Below are 17,479 nucleotides of genomic sequence, written 5' to 3' on the forward strand. Positions count from 1 at the left end.
TACTGTAGTTATACAACTGATAAGTCTGGCGACAAAGTTCTCTTTGGCTTAATTGATGAACTAAATGGTGGAATTAGCATACCCAGCGCCAAATGCTAATTGAGAAATTATAAGTGGGTGGTTGGTTTTGAGTGTCAAAGATGGGCGCTTGGCGTAAACAAGTCTTTCCAGAACAAAGCAGACCAATTGTTGGTGTTCAGTGATTGAGAGCGCAGGAGACAAAGGGTTTGAAAAAGTCAACTTTAATACTATCAAAGAATGTTTTTTTTTTTTTTTTTTCATATTTCAATATAAAATTCACAGTTTAAAGTGATTCATGAAGAAAAAAACTAGCATAAATACTCAGATTTTTAAGAATAACAGTGGGGTGAAAGATAAAAAGAGATGCACAATAGATAAAAGTAAAAACAACATTCGAAACTCAACATCTATGGGTCCTTGAATCCAGATCTGGACGGCAGAACAGAGGTGTATTTACAAGCAGAGCTGAGAGGGGATGTCTGGGGGCGCCGTGGTCTGACACAGGGCAGACACACACACTGCATTACTGAGACCATGGAAATAGCAACTGCAGGTGGATGTCCCACCACTGCTGCCTCTCCCTAATTATTCTCTCTAAGAATCTCTCTAAGATTCTGGCCAAGGCACATCAAGTACACTTCAGTGTGTGTGTGTGTGTGTGTGTGTGTGTGTGTGTGTGCGTGCGTGTACGTGTGTGTGTGTGTGTGTGTGTGTGTGTGTGTGTGTGTGTGTGTGTGTGTATTCATATAGCATGGTGAGTCCAGGACTCAGTACCTGTGGTGATGGACAGAGGTAAGGATCACCTAATAGGCTAAAGCCTAACTATGTGTGGTTGAGTGGTGATTACTAACGTCAGCTTGACCTCTGAATTCAAGGCCTTTGACCTCTGAACTCAAGGCTTTTCCACTTAGCGTCAGTGCCAGCTATGATATTGTCTGACGAGTCCTGCAAGGTGAGGCAAAATACAATACCTTTTGGTGCAATTCAATGATCCCTTCAAATAAACAATGTAAAAAAACCATATATACAAAACAAAACAAACGTTTCAACACAATACGACACTATGAGTGTTTGACAGAAGTGGTCCTATAGCTTTTTAAAATATATTTATACACACAGCTATATCTTTTTTTTTTTCTTTTCTTTTTTTTTTTACTTGTCTTGTATCTTTTCAACATTGTTGTTGTTGTTGTTGTTGTGGTTGTAGAGACTCAAACCCAGGCCCTTCTGTTTGCTCAGGGCTCGGGGCACGACCTTCTTCTTGACAAAGATCTTCTGGAGGAACATGTTGCTGAGGCTGTGAGGGAAGTAGCTGCAGATGAAGTACATGAGGCCCACGCCCGGCCCGGCGTAGTAGCAGACCTGGGGCTGGGGTGAGAGCAGAGCCTCAGAGATGGTGTTGGTGACGGGGCTCAGGTCTTCGTTGGCTGTACTGGCGTGACTCCGGAACAGGTCCATGGTCTCCTGCATGTACTCCTCTCCATACTCCTCCAGCAGGCCCGGGGGCATGTTCTGGAGCAGGAGCTTGTACTGACGCTCCCAGTACTCTGTGTTACAAGACTGACCTGGGAACAGAATATAACACTCTATTAAACACTTTATAACTGTGTTATTACATAGTGAAGTAATTCCAGTACTCTGTGTTACAAGACTGACCTGGGAACAGAATATAATACTCTATTAAACACTTTATAACTGTGTTATTACATAGTGAAGTAATTCCAGTACTCTGTGTTACAAGGCTGACCTGGGAACAGAATATAACACTCTATTAAACACTTTATAACTGTGTTATTACATAGTGAAGTAATTCCAGTACTCTGTGTTACAAGACTGACCTGGGAACAGAATATAACACTCTATTAAACACTTTATAACTGTGTTATTACGCAGTGCAGTTGCATTGCAAGTGAATTGCATACATTAACTGACACGAATAACATGTAATGTAAAAGCAATTTTCTTATGTCACACATGGCTGCTGAAATAGCCACTGTGTTTTCATCTTAGCAAATGGCTTCGTCTGTGTAGGCTTAGTCTGTGTAGGCTTAGTCTGTGTATAGATAAACATCCTCTATATCATGTAAATGTCATCGCTAGGTAATAACACAGTAAGCATGATGAAACAGGAAGCTGCCCTTTACATGTTGTTCTCAGAGAATGCCCTTCCCTGTCCCGTTTACACTCACAACACAACACAAACAAGTACCCCTCGCCCACACAAACACACACACCCGCCTCCTGTACCTCTGGCTTTCTTCTTCTATGGTGCAATGCCATAGTGATCTTAGTGTGATTTGTGATTCAGGTATGCAAGAACAAAGGCAGAGTGGATCTGACAGGGCAGAGCCGGGCTGATAGATGGGATGGGCAAAAGGAGACATGTAAACATTGCACTCTGGGCACACTTTATCCTGACACTAATCTCCCTGGAAGCGCTCTTGGCTGGCCAACGCTTTAAATCAAGGTAAAACAGAGAGATAATTACCCAGAAGAAGACTAGGGCGAGGGATCTGGGATATAAACATTTAACAAATGTCCTGAGTTGTTACCACATGAGTCAGGCGTTGGAATTAAAATGGGTTATTTGATCCTGTGGTGCCTGCTCATTTGGCATAGTTTGTGGTCATATTATAGTGTGCTGTGTCTGTCTGCTGTCTATACTTCTCCAACTGGTCTTAACCACTTAACCGCTCGTAAGAATCTCTGGGAGTACAACGTGTTGTAGCCTCTTTTTCTCCGGCAACATATCAATTCACACATTCGCTCTGTGCCATTGAAAACAGAGAGAATACACACATCGCTCTGTGCCATTGAAGACAGAGAGAAACACATCGAGTCGAACTGTTAAACTGTCTGAGTCTATTCATGTTCACTTTCACACGCTCCTGCAAAACTCATTTCCCGGTTGCGTCAGACTTTTGGGACGAACCCCCCCCCCCCCCCCCTCCCCCCTAATCCATCCTCAGTGTGCAACCCTTCCCCCATTCCTGTCCTCTGTGTGCGACCCTAAAACCCTCCCCCCTAATCCATCCTCTGTGTGCGATCATAAAACCCTTCCCCCATTCCTGTCCTCTGTGTGCGATCATAAAACCCTTCACCCCATTCCCGTCCTCTGTGTGCGATCATAAAACCCTTCCCCCATTCCTGTCCTCTGTGTGCGATCATAAAACCCTTCCCCCATTCCTGTCCTCTGTGTGCGATCCTAAAACCCTTCCCCCATTCCCGTCCTCTGTGTGCGACCCTAAACCCTTCACCCCATTCCCGTCCTCTGTGTGGGACCCTAAAACCCTTCCCCCATTCCCATCCTCTGTGTGCGACCCTAAAACCCTTCACCCCATTCCCGTCCTCTGTGTGCGACCCTAAAACCCTTCCCCCATTCCCATCCTCTGTGTGCGACCCTAAAACCCTTCACCCCATTCCCATCCTCTGTGTGCGACCCTAAAACCCTTCACCCCATTCCTGTCCTCTGTGTGCGACCCTAAAACCCCGGTTGCTCCTCCAGGTGGGTTCCTAGTCTCACCTGTCTTGTAGGAGGAGGGCAGGATGGTGGACACCTTCACTCCCCAGGGGTCCATCTCGTGACGCAGGGTGTTCATGAAGAGGTTGAGGGCCGCCTTGGAGGAGCCGTACGCTGCTAGACAGGGAAACGGATGCTCTCCTGGACACACACACACACACACACACACACACAGCAGACTGTCAGTATATTTATTTGACCTTTGTGTAGCAAAGTCATTTATTGAGAACAATTCCACTTTGACGATAATGTACTGGTCCTACAGCAAGCCCAAGCGCTCAGGAGGGTCTTTTTGTGGAGGGAAACTGAAGGGAGGGAAACTGTAAAGCAGGCTCTTTCATTACCCGCCCCGCCGCTGTTTATGCAGCGCTCTGCGGTTTGCTCAACGCCACGTAAACTATTTCCTTCATTCATATCGAGGTTGATCATCTACATCGTCTTGCGACAACGTCCGCATTTAGCCTGTTCTCTCATCTGTTCATTTCCATATCAGAAACATCAGACGATGTTGTCTCATCGATGTGCCAGCAGAGATATAAATAACTCCGGCGGTTCTTCCGTGAGGGCACGATGAGACAAGAGAGATCTCTATCTGCTTTCATTTCACGGTGAAACTCTCACAACATGGACCCGGTTGAGAACACGATGTAGCAACACGGTTTTGGCGAGGCGACGGTGGCCAGCGCCAGGAAATGCTGCCGGGTGTTTAGGAGACACACAATGATACAGTTGACAGAGGGGAGGAGGTGCCAGAGGAGGAGGTGCCCGGGGAGGAGGCGCCAGCGGAGGAGGCGCCCACTGGAAGAATACAGGCCTTGTTGAGGGCGAAGAGGAGGAGTGTCACTAACTGTGGTAATAAAGATACCAGTGGTGGAGATGAGACTGGGGACCCGTGCCAAGTCAGGCGTCTTTGATGGGAAGAAGGTGTGTGTGGGGGGTGGGGGTGGGCGGGAGGAGCATGGGAGGCAGAGGAGCCAGGTGGGGGTGGAGGGGTGGAGGGGTGGAGGGGGGGGTAATTGCAGATCAAAACTGTTTATAATTTTGTGGTTTCGCCGGGAGCCATGCGGAAAGAAAGGCTTTTGTGCTCTGACTGAAGCGTTCACAGGATGGCAGCGACGGAGGCCTGCGAGAGGACAGGAGGAGGCCCACCTGTAAACTATCTGTGTCAAGGGTCCAACACAGGGGGCTCCATCCTCCATCCGGCCTCCATGATAGCTATGATTAGCAGTTCAGCTGCGTCACATCTCTGATTAAATACATGTTTTCAACAACGCTTGGATACAGTTGCGCGTAAACCTTGCGGCTCACAGCGGCCCTCTCACAGTTTTGGCCTGTTATCAAACAGGTATAAAGATAGCACTGCAGATGTACCAATGCATGCACCATGACATTCCTGTTCTGCAAGGGCAGAACCATGACGGAACAAAGGCAGGGCAGTAGTCAGTTAATCCAAAATAGGATTTGATTGCGCGCATCGATTGGAATACACAGTAGAACTGTATCCGTGCCAAATAGGTAATGTAAGGTTTGTTCCCACAATATTCGTTGTGTTCTCCGTCTGTGTGTGTGTGTGTGTGTGTGTGTGTGTGGGTGTGTGCGTGGGTGTGTGCGTGTGTGTGTGCGTGTGTGTGTGTGCCTGTGCGTGAGCGCTTATGTGTGTATGCTTATGCATGTGTGCGCATGTGTGTATGTGTGCCCATGTGTGTGCGTGTGTGTGTGTGTGTGCGTGTGCGTGTGCGTGTGCGTGTGCGTGTGCGTGTGCGTGTGCGTGTGCGCGTGTGTGTGTGTGTGTGTGTGTGTGCGTGTGTGTGTGTGTGTGATGGGGCATACACACACCTGAGGGGCTGGAGATGGTGACGATGCGTCCCTTCTCCTGCCTCAGGAGGGGCAGGAATGTCTTGGTGACCGTCAGCGTCCCAAAGAAGTTCACTTCCATGCAGCCGCGGAAGTTGGACATGAGGGACAGCTCTGCATCCCCAAAGTTAACACACACCCCCGCGTTGTTCACCAGACCCCAGAGACCTGGAGGGAAGGAGAGGGAGAGAGAGAGAGAGGGAGAGAAAAGAGGGAGAGAGGGAGAGAAGAGAGAGAGAGAGAGAGAGAAAGAGAGCGAGAGAGAGAAAAAAAGAGAGAGAGAGAGAGAAAGAGAAGGAGAGAGAGGCTTTGTTAAACAACATTTCTTTACCCACACTCCCATCCTCTCCTCGTTAAGGCTGCTCCACATCCAAACCAGATGCGGTTACTTTCCATCCACTCTCTAACAGATCTGACCCATGGTAGCCACCACCACCACCACCACCACCACCACCACCACCACCAACGCAACCGGAACATGCAAACCCCCCAAAAATAGCAACGTCGGTGCATTTCCATCCATGTTCCACTGAGTGGCAGACTTTCTCATTAGTCAAAGTACCAGTCCAAAACCCCTCTGCGTCTGCCGGCCCAACGGTAAACAGCCTGAGGCATCACCTGCAGCGTTGTTTCCTGGTGAAAGTACAGAGTCGTTTTCGCCTCCCTGCACACCAACGATCAGGTTACCTCTGGACGCGTATAGGGTTGAGTTGAAGTAGGGTGTGAGCGGTATAAGCTTTTGCCAGTGAGAGGGCCCTATTTCCTATTGCGCAATGGTGACTATTTTCAGGGGGAACAAGCCATGTATTTTGTTCATTATCAGAGGGACTGGTCTCCCGTCTGATCCTCTTGGGTAATTTGTACGGCATGTTTCTCCCAGACGGGGGTTGTTTATGGAGCGTCAGAAAGATATGTGCACTGGTAAAAAGATCACCACGCACAGCGGGGGGAAGAAAGAGTGACAGTTGGAGGAAAGAGAGACGGAGAGAGATTAAAAGAGAGAGAGAGGGAGAGAGAGTAAAAGAGAGAGAGACAGAGAGAGAGAGTAAAAGAGAGAGAGACAGAGAGAGTAAAAGAGAGAGAGACAGAGAGAGAGTAAAAGAGAGAGAGGGAGAGAGAGTAAAAGAGAGAGAGAGGAAGCCCACCCATCGACGTTTAATTGCTGGATTTTATTACAAGAATGCAAGAGTGCATATTATATAATTTCCAACCGATTTCCTCACCCCCAGCGAAGGTTGTAATTTCACTGCACTCTAGAGGAAAGAGTGACGTGGGGAAAACCGTAGACCAGAGGACGAGAGTGAGAAAAAGAAGGAATGTGTTGTCCTCCTACTGGGCCGGGGGGGAGAGAGAGAGAGAGGAGAGAGGGAGAGGACAAAAGAAGAGAGAATGAGAAAGGCGAGAAGTAGAGGAGTAATTTAATTGTTCTTCCTTTCCCCCCCTATAATAATAAGTCAGGGGTCTGTGCCACAGCTTCAAGTGATTGGTTCATGAAAGTTGAGAAACCGGAGAACAGTGAAACGGATATTTACGGAATGGCTTTTCACAATCCTGCACATGCTCATTAAGCACACTTAAGCCTAGGTTACCTAACCCTAACCCTAACCCTAGGCAGGGTTCTGTCACCCGTCAGTGCGGTTCATAAAGCGGGGGCTGCATGTGCACGTAACAGGGAGAGAGGACACAGAAAAGGGAACGGTTTAGGTAACGATGAATGAGCAGGTAAGTCTATCCGGTGAATCAGGCGGTGGTTGGCAGGGGAGGTGAGCCAGGGGATGGAGAGAACACAAAGGGAGAGGGGGAGGGGGAGGTTTCCTAGACGAGTTATGCAACCCTCTGCTCTCTCCATCTCCGGGGCAGATCTGGCTTACTCAGTTCACCTGGGTAATATAGCGGTATATTGTTTCTTTTCACTGCCGTCCATCCGTCATCTGCTTGTCCATGCCGACTCCTTATCTACAGTAGACTGCGTGAACTAGTGGGATTGGCTTTCCACTAAGCTTCCTTGTCTGAGGGATTTGTTGTTGACCTCAATGGCAGGTCAGTCCCCCTAGTCCCCAGCCCCCTAGTCCCCAGCCCCCAGCCCCCTAGTCCCCAACCCCCAGCCCCCTAGTCCCCAGCCCCCTAGTCCCCAACCCCCAGCCCTAGCCCCAACCCCCAGCCCCCTAGTCCCCAACCCCAGCCCCAGCCCCCTAGTCCCCAGCCCCAGCCCCCAACCCCAGTCCCAGCCCCAACACCAGCCCCAACACCAGCCCCAGCCCCAACACCAGCCCCAGTCCCAGCCCCCAGCCCCAGCCCTATACCCCAGCCCCAGCCCTATACCCGATCCTCCATCCTCCATCCGGCCTCCATGATAGCTATGATTAGCAGTTCAGCTGCGTCACATCTCTGATTAAATACATGTTTTCAACAACGCTTGGATACGGTTGTGCGTAAACCTTGCGGCTCACAGCGGCCCTCTCACAGTTTTGGCCTGTTATCAAACAGGTATAAAGATAGCACTGCAGATGTACCAATTCATCCACCATGACATTCCTGTTCTGCAAGGGCAGAACCATGACGGAACAAAGGCAGGGCAGTAGTCAGTTAATCCAAAATAGGATTTGATTGCGCGCATCGATTGGAATACACAGTAGAACTGTATCCGTGCCAAATAGGTAATGTAAGGTTTGTTCCCACAATATTCGTTGTGTTCTCCGTCTGTGTGTGTGTGTGTGTGTGGGTGTGTGGGTGTGTGAGCCCCAGCCCCAGCCCCAGCCCCAGCCCCAGCCCCAGCCCCAGCCCCAGCCCCAGCCCCAGCCCCAGTCCCCATCCCCAGCCCCAGCCCTAGCCCCCAGCCCCAGCCCCAGCCCCAGTCCCCAGCCCCCAGCCCCAGCCCCAGCCCCAGCCCCAGCCCCAGTCCCCAGCCCCCAGCCCCAGCCCCAGCCCCAGCCCCAGCCCCAGCCCCAGCCCCAGCCCCAGCCCTATACCCCAGCCCCAGCCTCCAACCCCAGCCCCAGCCCCCAACCCCATCCCCAGCTCGTAAACCTGTCAGAGTTGTACCTGTGGAGTGTTTATGTAAACACCTCATGAAGACCTTTTGTATTTTCCCACCACTAATAGGCAACAGGCACCGCTTCAGTGCGTACACATAACAGCCTCTTATCATAGCTGTTAAAGGAACACCAACACTCTTAAACATACTAGAGGCTACTAAAGGCCAGTATGTGTGTGTGTGTGTGTGTGTGTGTGTGTGTGTGGAGGAGGGGGGTTGTGAGTCAATAAACAAGCTGAGTAATGCTTATCTGACTTTGTCCTGTGGTGTGTGACCTAAAATCAGTTGGTTTAGCAACAATCCCCAGGAAATAACTACACCAAAGCCTGTTTGCAGCCGATTGTGCTTTTCACTGTGTGTTCAACAATTTATCAGCCTGGAAGACGAAGAGGCAACAACACAGGTGAGAGGGGCTCTGGGGACAGAGAGGGTAAACCTATTTCAAGTGTTAAATGACTCCTGTTACCTTGTTTGAATCCGACACTGAAAACAAAGCTTTGATTTTTTTTCCCCGTTTTTTTTCTTCATTTGTCAGGCACCTGGCGTGGTGGTGGTGTGTGGAGGGTTTTCAGCCAAGTGAAAATAAAGCAGGCCCTTGATTTGCAGCCAAACCACACACAGCCCCAGCAAAAGAGTATGAGTAAGTCAGTGTGTGTGTGTGTGTGTGTGTGTGTGTGTGTGTGTGTGTGTGTGAGTGACCTTTCTCCCCAGTTCTTTGATTACACAGCGCGTAACACACACAAACACACACACACACACACACGCAAAACATGCATGCGTGCACACACACACACACACACACACACACACACACACACACACACACACACACACACACACACAGACACACACACACACACACACACACACACACACACACACACACACACACACACACACACACACACACTGTATCCTTACATGACTCTTAAAAAGTAAACACATCCATGGGAGCCCACAATCCAGCTCATATTTATGTTGCCTTGCCTACCATTATTGTTGCTGCTGCTCCCCCCTCCCTCCCCCCTCCCTCTATGTCATGACCTCCCAATCATGGCAGGGTCTCTGGGCCGGTGTTACCAGCCAGAGTACAGAGTAAACAATACCATGCCTTTGTTATAGTCTGCCAAAGGCTGTATTGTAACATTGATTAATTCTAAATGAGGTCCTCAGAATACCCTGTGTGTGTGCGTGTGTGTGTGTGTGTGTGTGTGTGTGTGTGTGTGTGTGTGTGTGAGTGTGTGTGTGTGTGTGTGTGTTTGTTCGCGCGCCTATGTGCGTGTGTGTGTGTGTGTGTATATGTGTGTGTGCGCACCTGTGTGTGTGTGTGTGTGTGTGTGTGTGCACTTACCTTTGTGTGTGTGTGTGTGTGTGTGTGTGTGTGTGTGTGTGTGTGTGTGTGTGTGTGTGTGTTTGGGTAGCAGCATGAGGCTCACCTCTGAGGCCCAGTTTGGCCTTGGTGTCTCGCAGAGCCTGCTGGACCTGCTGTGGCTGGGTGATGTCCACCTGGAGCAGGGTGAGGCGGGGGGAGCACGTCCTCTGGAGCTCCCGGGCCCCCTCTCCTGACAGGTCCAGCACCGTGGCAAACACCTCCAAGCCCAGCGCATCCAAACTCTGCGCTGCTGCATGCCCAAAGCCTGTGTCACACCCTGGAAACAGGCAGACAGACAGACAGACAAGGCAGACAGGGAGAGGAACGTCAGCACTTCTCTCAGAAACACCTCATCTTTTCTAGAATCATCCATACTGTCCATGCCTCATCCATACATGCATCACCCCCTCTACACATGTCTTATCACAGCTTCCAATGACTTCAATGTTTGGTTATGTTTTTCACAACTCTACAAATGGCTTAGAAAGGAGTAGGATTTGAAATTGGATTGCACAAGAAGTCACGTTAAAAGCCAAGTCTGGAGACTCTGGAGAAAAGTAACTAACTAACACAGCAGCGACCTCTGGACTGGAATCCACCATCCTCTCCAGTCTCTCTACAATAACACATAAAGGTCAATCTTCTTGGCATCACCTGCATGAAGTTCTTAGAAGTCTGTGAAATGTTGAGAAATTGTAGAGTAAGAAATTACTCTAATTACTTAGGATGCTACTTGCCAACTGAGCATAAACCTCTTATCTACCACTGTACGATGTAGCAGTTTGAGATAAGACCTGCAGACTGTTGCTGTTGTGGGATGACACTGATTGGCTAGAGACTCATTTTCTACGCTTCGTCCTGCCAATTAGATGACACAAAATGGAGGGGAAGTGTATCTATTGGTTAAACTTCATGGTGGGGAGATGCAGATTTTGAATTTGAACCCCAGCTGCCTTGGTCAGCTGAAAGGCAATGTCAACTGATCTGTTTTAGGGCTCATGAAAAATCTAAATTGATTGATAAAAGTGAGGAATGTGGCGGGTGGGATGAAGGAGATGGCATGGGAAACGGATCTAGGTTTACAGCCTCATCACACGAGATTACAGGAGATTACAACCTTTAACCTCTTAGTGCAGTCACGCATGATGACCAAAACAAGTGACTTATGATACCAACTGACACCAGAGTGCTGTAAAAAAACAGCTAAACACCCAAAAGGCCGATAAAAAAAAATCGCTGAGGTTTGAAAAATCAGCCGAAAATCAAAAACATGAAGGAGAATAGTCTTCCTTTGTTTGTGTGATAAATTCACACGAGTGTGACATTTTTACAATCACACAGGGAAACATTCCATCCATCTCGGCAAACCACAAGTCTCATAATGCTGAATTGGCAGAAATGGAAGGAATGGAATGGGATCGATCTAGGCCCCCAATAAAAGGGCTTCACCAGTCCGAGGGGAGCTGAGGTTTCCTGGTTTCCTTGGGGAGTCGTAAAAGAATCTGGGCTGCACATCTTCCCTTGGCCAGAGGGCGACATGATCGCCTTTCACAAGGAACACAGAGAGACAGGTGTTAAAGACACCTTCATGATCTCTCTCTCTCTCTCTCTCTCTTGCTCTCTCTCTCTCTCTCTTGCTCTCTCTCTCTCTCATGCTCTCTCTCTCTCTCTCTCTTGCTCTCTCTCTCTCTCTCTCTCCTGCTCTCTCGCTCTCTCTCTCACCCTCCCTTTCTTTCTCTCTCAACCCAGAGGGGGGGCTGCAGACTCTTTGCTGGGGCTGCTATCAGAAGACTGTGCTCTCAACCCAGAGGAGGGACGCAGAGATAAGTCGATCGATCTCTTATCAAAGTCTTCTGTCCATTGTTAGGTGACATACCATAGGTCTGCTGCCGTGTCACAATGACTGTGACTCTTTCACTTCATACGGCACCTTTCACATTTCACCTCGTTTTATCTGTGACTCTCACACTTTGACTCCCTCGGGTCTCTTCGGGTGACGATAATCGTAGTGCTCAGTAATCATTGTCCAAGCAAACACAGTGTGACTCAGGGGAGGCTGGTGCAGGCAGAAGTCGGAGGACGGGGCTCGTTGTAATGCACAGGGTGGAATGAGGCGCGGTATCAAACACGCGTACCGTTCCGCGTTGCATGCCGTGCATTACAACAAGCCCCGTCCTCCGATTTCTGCCTCCACCAGCCTCCCACTTAACTGTAAAAGAACAGACAGTGCATGCCGCGACCCGCCCCACGTCCCTTTCTCGTCCTCCTCTGTCCTCTGTCCTTGTCTGCAGGTGTGGACATATAACATCAAAATGACACGGACCGTGTCAACAGGGATTACATAAGAGAGTGTGTAGTTGGTTGGGATATTTCGGGAGGTAGGCAAGGTTCACTGTACGTGTCTTTCTTCTTGGGACACGGCGCTGGACGCCTTCCAAGGACATTGAGTGAAGGAGCGTGCCAGCGCCCTGGCAGTGCACGGAAGGAGCTATTCAAACAGAAAACACTGCAGAACTATGCAGCAGGAATCCAAGGAACACAGAGTCCCAAAATCACAGCCTCCGTGGGTGTGACAGAAAACGATGGGGTTTAAGTGTTCAAGTTGCTGAGAGGCAGGGAGGCGGCCGGTACTGTACACACAGATAGCCATCTCCCCCGCTGGAGTTCTCTCTCTCTCTCTCTCTCTGTGTGTGTGTGTGTGTGTGTGTGTACACACCTACATATGACACATTGTTGGCATGCGGACGGAGTGGATAAGAGAGATTCCAAAGACTGTCTCTCTCTCTCTCTCTCTCTCTCTCTCTCTCTCTCTCCCTCTCCCTCTCTCTCTCCCTCCCTCCCTCTCTTTTTCCCCTCCTGCTCACCCTTAAGCTGTCTCTGCTCAATGAAGATTGAGTTGAGTGCAGCTGAAAATACTTCTCCATTGTTGTTCTTGCGTTTTACACTGGAATAATGCAAACATAACCCCTCAGTGAATCACATCCCTCTCTCTGTCACCTCTGGTGCTCTGGCTGGTCTCTCCAGCTGGAGTGAGATAGCCCTGTGCTCTGGCTGGTCTCTCCAGTTGGAAAGAGATAGCCCTGTGCTCTGGCTGGTCTCTCCAGCTGGAATGAGGTAGCCCTGTGCTCTGGCTGGTCTCTCCAGCTGGAAAGAGATAGCCCTGTGCTCTGGCTGGTCTCTCCAGCTGGAATGAGGTAGCCCTGTGCTCTGGCTGGTCTCTCCAGCTGGAATGAGATAGCCCTGTGCTCTGGCTGGTCTCTCCAGCTGGAGTGAGATAGCCCTGTGCTCTGGCTGGTCTCTCCAGCTGGAATGAGATAGCCCTGTGCTCTGGCTGGTCTCTCCAGCTGGAGTGAGATAGCCCTGTGCTCTGGCTGGTCTCTCCAGCTGGAATGAGATAGCCCTGTGCTCTGGCTGGTCTCTCCAGCTGGAGTGAGATAGCCCTGTGCTCTGGCTGGTCTCTCCAGCTGGAGTGAGATAGCCCTGTGCTCTGGCTGGTCTCTCCAGCTGGAGTGAGATAGCCCTGTGCTCTGGCGTCAGCCGTGCATTCTACACAGCCCTCCTCTCACACTCTATTTAATATCATGCAGCAGAAAAAAACAAGCATTGGAAGTGTTGTGACAGGACCATCAAGCCTTGCTCATACTATCCCTTATCTCTCTCTCTCTCTCTCTCTCTCTCTCTCTCTCACGCACACACACACGCACGCATGTGCACGCGCACGCACAGGCATGCACGCACGCACGCACACACACACACACACACACACACAGACACGCACGCACACACACACGCATGTGCATGCGCACGCACGTGCGCACACACACTCACACACACACACACACACCCATCTCTGAGTGTCCCTGACCCCAGTAATATTCACCCCAGCCCTTACGCTGGTCCCTCCCAACCCACAGACCACGTTGTGCTGACCCTTCGTTGTGCCGACCCTCTCCTCCCTCCGGGGAGAGGGAGAGGCAGCATCACATTACACTGCACTTATAGCATGACCCCGAGCGACTCCACCAATACACATACAGGAGGGAGAGCTGCTCTTCTGCAGCTGTCTCTCCCTCGGCCCATCCTGACAGAGAGAGAGAAAGGGAGACAGAGAGAGAGAGTGACAGGGAGAGAGAAAGAGAGGGAGAGAGGGAGAGAGGGGGAGAGAGAGAGAGAGAGAGAGAGAGAGAGAGAGAGAGAGAGAGAGAGAGAGAGAAGCTCCCCGATTCACTGCCATTCCCGATGCTCTTTAAGGACCCAGTCAGGTTTTTTTGGGTCCTTCGGGGAACCTGAGGAGTCTTTAATGAGCCCATAGCGAATGCGAGCCGCTGGGGAAAAGCTTTAATCTGGGAGAACGGTGTTCGGTTGCAAGCCACTTTTCCCAGACCACATGTTATCGCCACAGCATGGGGGTTCTAGAACAGATCGGGGGGGATGTTGTTCTCTGCAGCATGGGGGTTCTAGAACAGATCGGGGGGGGGATGTTGTTCTCTGACAGTTGCTCAGTCAAAGGGAACCCCGGGCGGAAAAACAAACAAAGGTTCCTGTGGTGATGGCTGAGATGGTGGTTAGCATGACTAACTTATGATTAGCTCGTGGGACCCAAACCACCCTGAGGCACTTCTTATTGTATGTCGATATAAGAGTCCTTATTTCAACAAAGTCCCTCCTAAAGACCGCTTCACCCTCACTACCCCCCCTACACTAACCCAAGACTTCTTCTCCCTCACTACCCCCCCTTGAACTAACCCTAACCCCAAGACCTCTTCACCCTCACTACCCCCCCCACACTAACCCCAACCCCGAGACCTCTTCTCCCTCACTTACCCCCCCTACACTAATCCTAACCCCAAGACCTCTTCACCCTCACTACCCCCCCTACACTAACCCAAGACCTCTTCACCCTCACTACCCCCCCTACACTAACCCAAGACCTCTTCTCCCTCACTACCCCCCCTACACTAACCCAAGACCTCTTCTCCCTCACTACCCCCCCTACACTAACCCAAGACCTCTTCACCCTCACTACCCCCCCTACACTAACCCAAGACCTCTTCTCCCTCACTACCCCCCCTACACTAACCCAAGACTTCTTCTCCCTCACTACCCCCCCTACACTAACCCAAGACCTCTTCACCCTCACTACCCCCCCTACACTAACCCAAGACCTCTTCTCCCTCACTACCCCCCCTACACTAACCCTAACCCCTAGACCTCTTCACCCTCACTACCCCCCCTACACTAACCCTAACCCCTAGACCTCTTCACCCTCACTACCCCCCCTACACTAACCCTAACCCCTAGACCTCGTCTCCCCTGCTACCCCCCTGTACAAGTTCTCTCCTGCTAATAAAATATATTTTAAAAAATTTGCCTACTGGCATTATGACTGCCAATGGCCCCTGGTGTAAGCATTGATTGCTTTGTCTTATGATGACTGTTGGATAGATGATTCACTTACTTAAACAAATGTTTGGATAAAGGCGTCTGTTAAATGCCATAAATGTAAATGTAAATGCAAAGCTCAACATTCCCTTGACGATACTGAAAAGAGGCCCTCCCGGTCAAGAAATGACACGTAATACTTAATTTGAAGCAGCTAGAATCAAGAGCCTTCTCTCTGTGGAGCTTTTCTGTTATCACAGTGTAGTTACTACAGTTATTGCATTGTTATTACACAGGTATAGGGATTGTCATTAGTTGCTGGACAGGGAAACAATATAATCAAACTTCCTTTCCAGCCCAGCCTGCTATCTTCTCAATCTAAATCCTTGTTTAGACCAACTGGAGCCTGATTGGATCATCCGGGAGGACGAGGGTCTTATAGATGTCAGTGTCACCTCCGGTAGACAGTGATGTTCCTCCTCCTCCACCTTCTTGTTGTTTTGCCTGTTTTTATCTCCTTTTCTCTGATCCACCTGTCCGGCTGAGTGACGTCACAAACCCCCCGTCGCCCCCGGAGATGGCGAAGGTGTGAGAACCCGGTGTGCCTAGCGGGCTTAGCGCTAATTGCCGCGGAAACCCGCAAAACGCAGGAACGGAAACGACACCACGGATGGAAGGTTTAGAGGGGTAAAAGATTGAGAGAGAAAAGAGAGAGAGAGAGAGAGAGAGAAAAGAGAGAGAGAGAGAGAGAGAGAGAGAGAGAGATTGAGAGAGAGAAAAGAGAGAAAGAAAAAAAAGAAAAAGAGAGGGAGGGTGTGATATTACAGCCCTTGTCCTTAAACAACTCCTGGGCGGGCGGGCGGGCGGGCAGGCGTAGGGGCGGGCGGGGAGGGGAGGGGAGGGGAGGGGAAGGGAGGGGAAGGGAAGGAGAGCAGCATGTTGTGGTGTGTTATCTAGGATCTAAGCCACCTGGGAGAGCTGCTGGGACTGGGGAGTGTTGGACAACTATTTACAGCCGTGTGTGAGATCGGGGCCAATGTTTGTGTTCTATTTGGAGTGAAGTGGGAGTGTGCGGAACATGGAATCAGACCAAGAGAGGTCTTACTGGGAGAAAGGCGGGGCGAGTCCCCTGTTGGTGGAAAGGCGAGAGGTTGTCGGAGGGCAAGAGGAGTGGGGCTGATTTCGCAATAGAGGGAGGGAGAGGCTGTTTGCGCTGTGCACGCCAGCAGGGACTGAACACAGGTCTGAAGCCCAAGCGTCCACCGTGAGACCAAGAGGACATTCTTGTGACGCGAGTGCGACGTTTCTCGCAAGTCACGCAAAATCTCACGCTTCGTGGCTACCCCCGTCAACAAGAGCACGTTTTCCAAACCACCTCCGCTACACCAACATCAAGCGCAAGTTAGCCTAGTTAGCCTAGTTAGCCTAGGAAGTCTGAGGAACCGCGGAAATGGCAGGGGAACATCAGCTCTCCTGTGAACCGCTGGGAAACCTAAACTCTGGTTAACCTCCCCTGTCAAGGTACCATGAAAAAGCACTACTCCCCTCCGGTACTGATCTTGGAGAGAGGCCAGACAGCTCTCCTGATCTCTCATTATTCAGCAGGGGGGGACTCAGCAGGGCTGGGGGGGGGGGGGGGGGGGGGGTATGGTGTGTGTGTGTGTGTGTGTGGGGGGGGGGGGGGGGTATGGTGTGTGTCTGCATTACTCAGTACGATTGGCGGAGGGTGTCCTCAAATACACTGAGAAACGGGGAACACACAGAGGAGATGTTTATGATAGATTCGTAGAGTGAGATTGACGGTGATTGATCATCGCTGGTGTAATAAGATTCTGTTAAGGGGTGGGAGCTCCTCCAGGGCTTCTGGGTTTTCTTTTTTTTAAAGGGTGTTTTTTTGGAGCAGGACAGTCCCACTCCTGTATCCTTATTGGACAGAGATAATGGAGAAAGTCAGGAAAGCAAGGAGGAGATTTGAACCCATGCCGACACAGGCATATGTGTGCACTGTAGGCCACGGTGCTAGACCACTGGACCACCCCAGGCCACGTTGAACAGCTTTCTGTTGTGGTATCAGTGAGACATCTTGTACTGTACCTCCTCCTCCTCCCATGTGTCCTCCAGGGTGGGAGAACCACACACAGCCCTAAGACAAAGACGTCCACAATCTCTGAACAGCTCATGTCTGAGCTCCTCTAGTTATTACTCTAAGCCCTTCCCGAAGTGTACCGGTGGCGGGAATACTTACCTCACCCTTAAAACCCAATGTGCGTACGGTGCGGTGCGGTACAGCATGTTA

At 50.3% G+C, this 17,479-nt stretch overlaps 1 protein-coding gene across 1 annotated transcript in view; it reads right to left on the reverse strand.

The window, feature by feature from the left end:
• Window positions 1-1,147: 1,147 nt before the first annotated feature.
• Window positions 1,148-17,479, reverse strand: part of hsd11b2 (hydroxysteroid (11-beta) dehydrogenase 2) — a 21,193-nt gene continuing 4,861 nt past the window's right edge. Inside the window, exons 2-5 of the mRNA XM_083691311.1 lie at window positions 9,866-10,078; window positions 5,378-5,563; window positions 3,545-3,682; window positions 1,148-1,586 (exon numbers count right to left, since the gene is read on the reverse strand). Coding sequence (XP_083547437.1) covers window positions 1,174-1,586; window positions 3,545-3,682; window positions 5,378-5,563; window positions 9,866-10,078 — 950 coding nt within the window. The 3' untranslated portion in view covers window positions 1,148-1,173. The remainder of the gene's footprint in view (window positions 1,587-3,544; window positions 3,683-5,377; window positions 5,564-9,865; window positions 10,079-17,479) is intronic.

Source organism: Argentina silus (genome assembly GCF_951799395.1).
Source record: "Argentina silus genome assembly, chromosome: 19".
NCBI classification, from domain to species: Eukaryota; Metazoa; Chordata; class Actinopteri; order Argentiniformes; family Argentinidae; genus Argentina; species Argentina silus.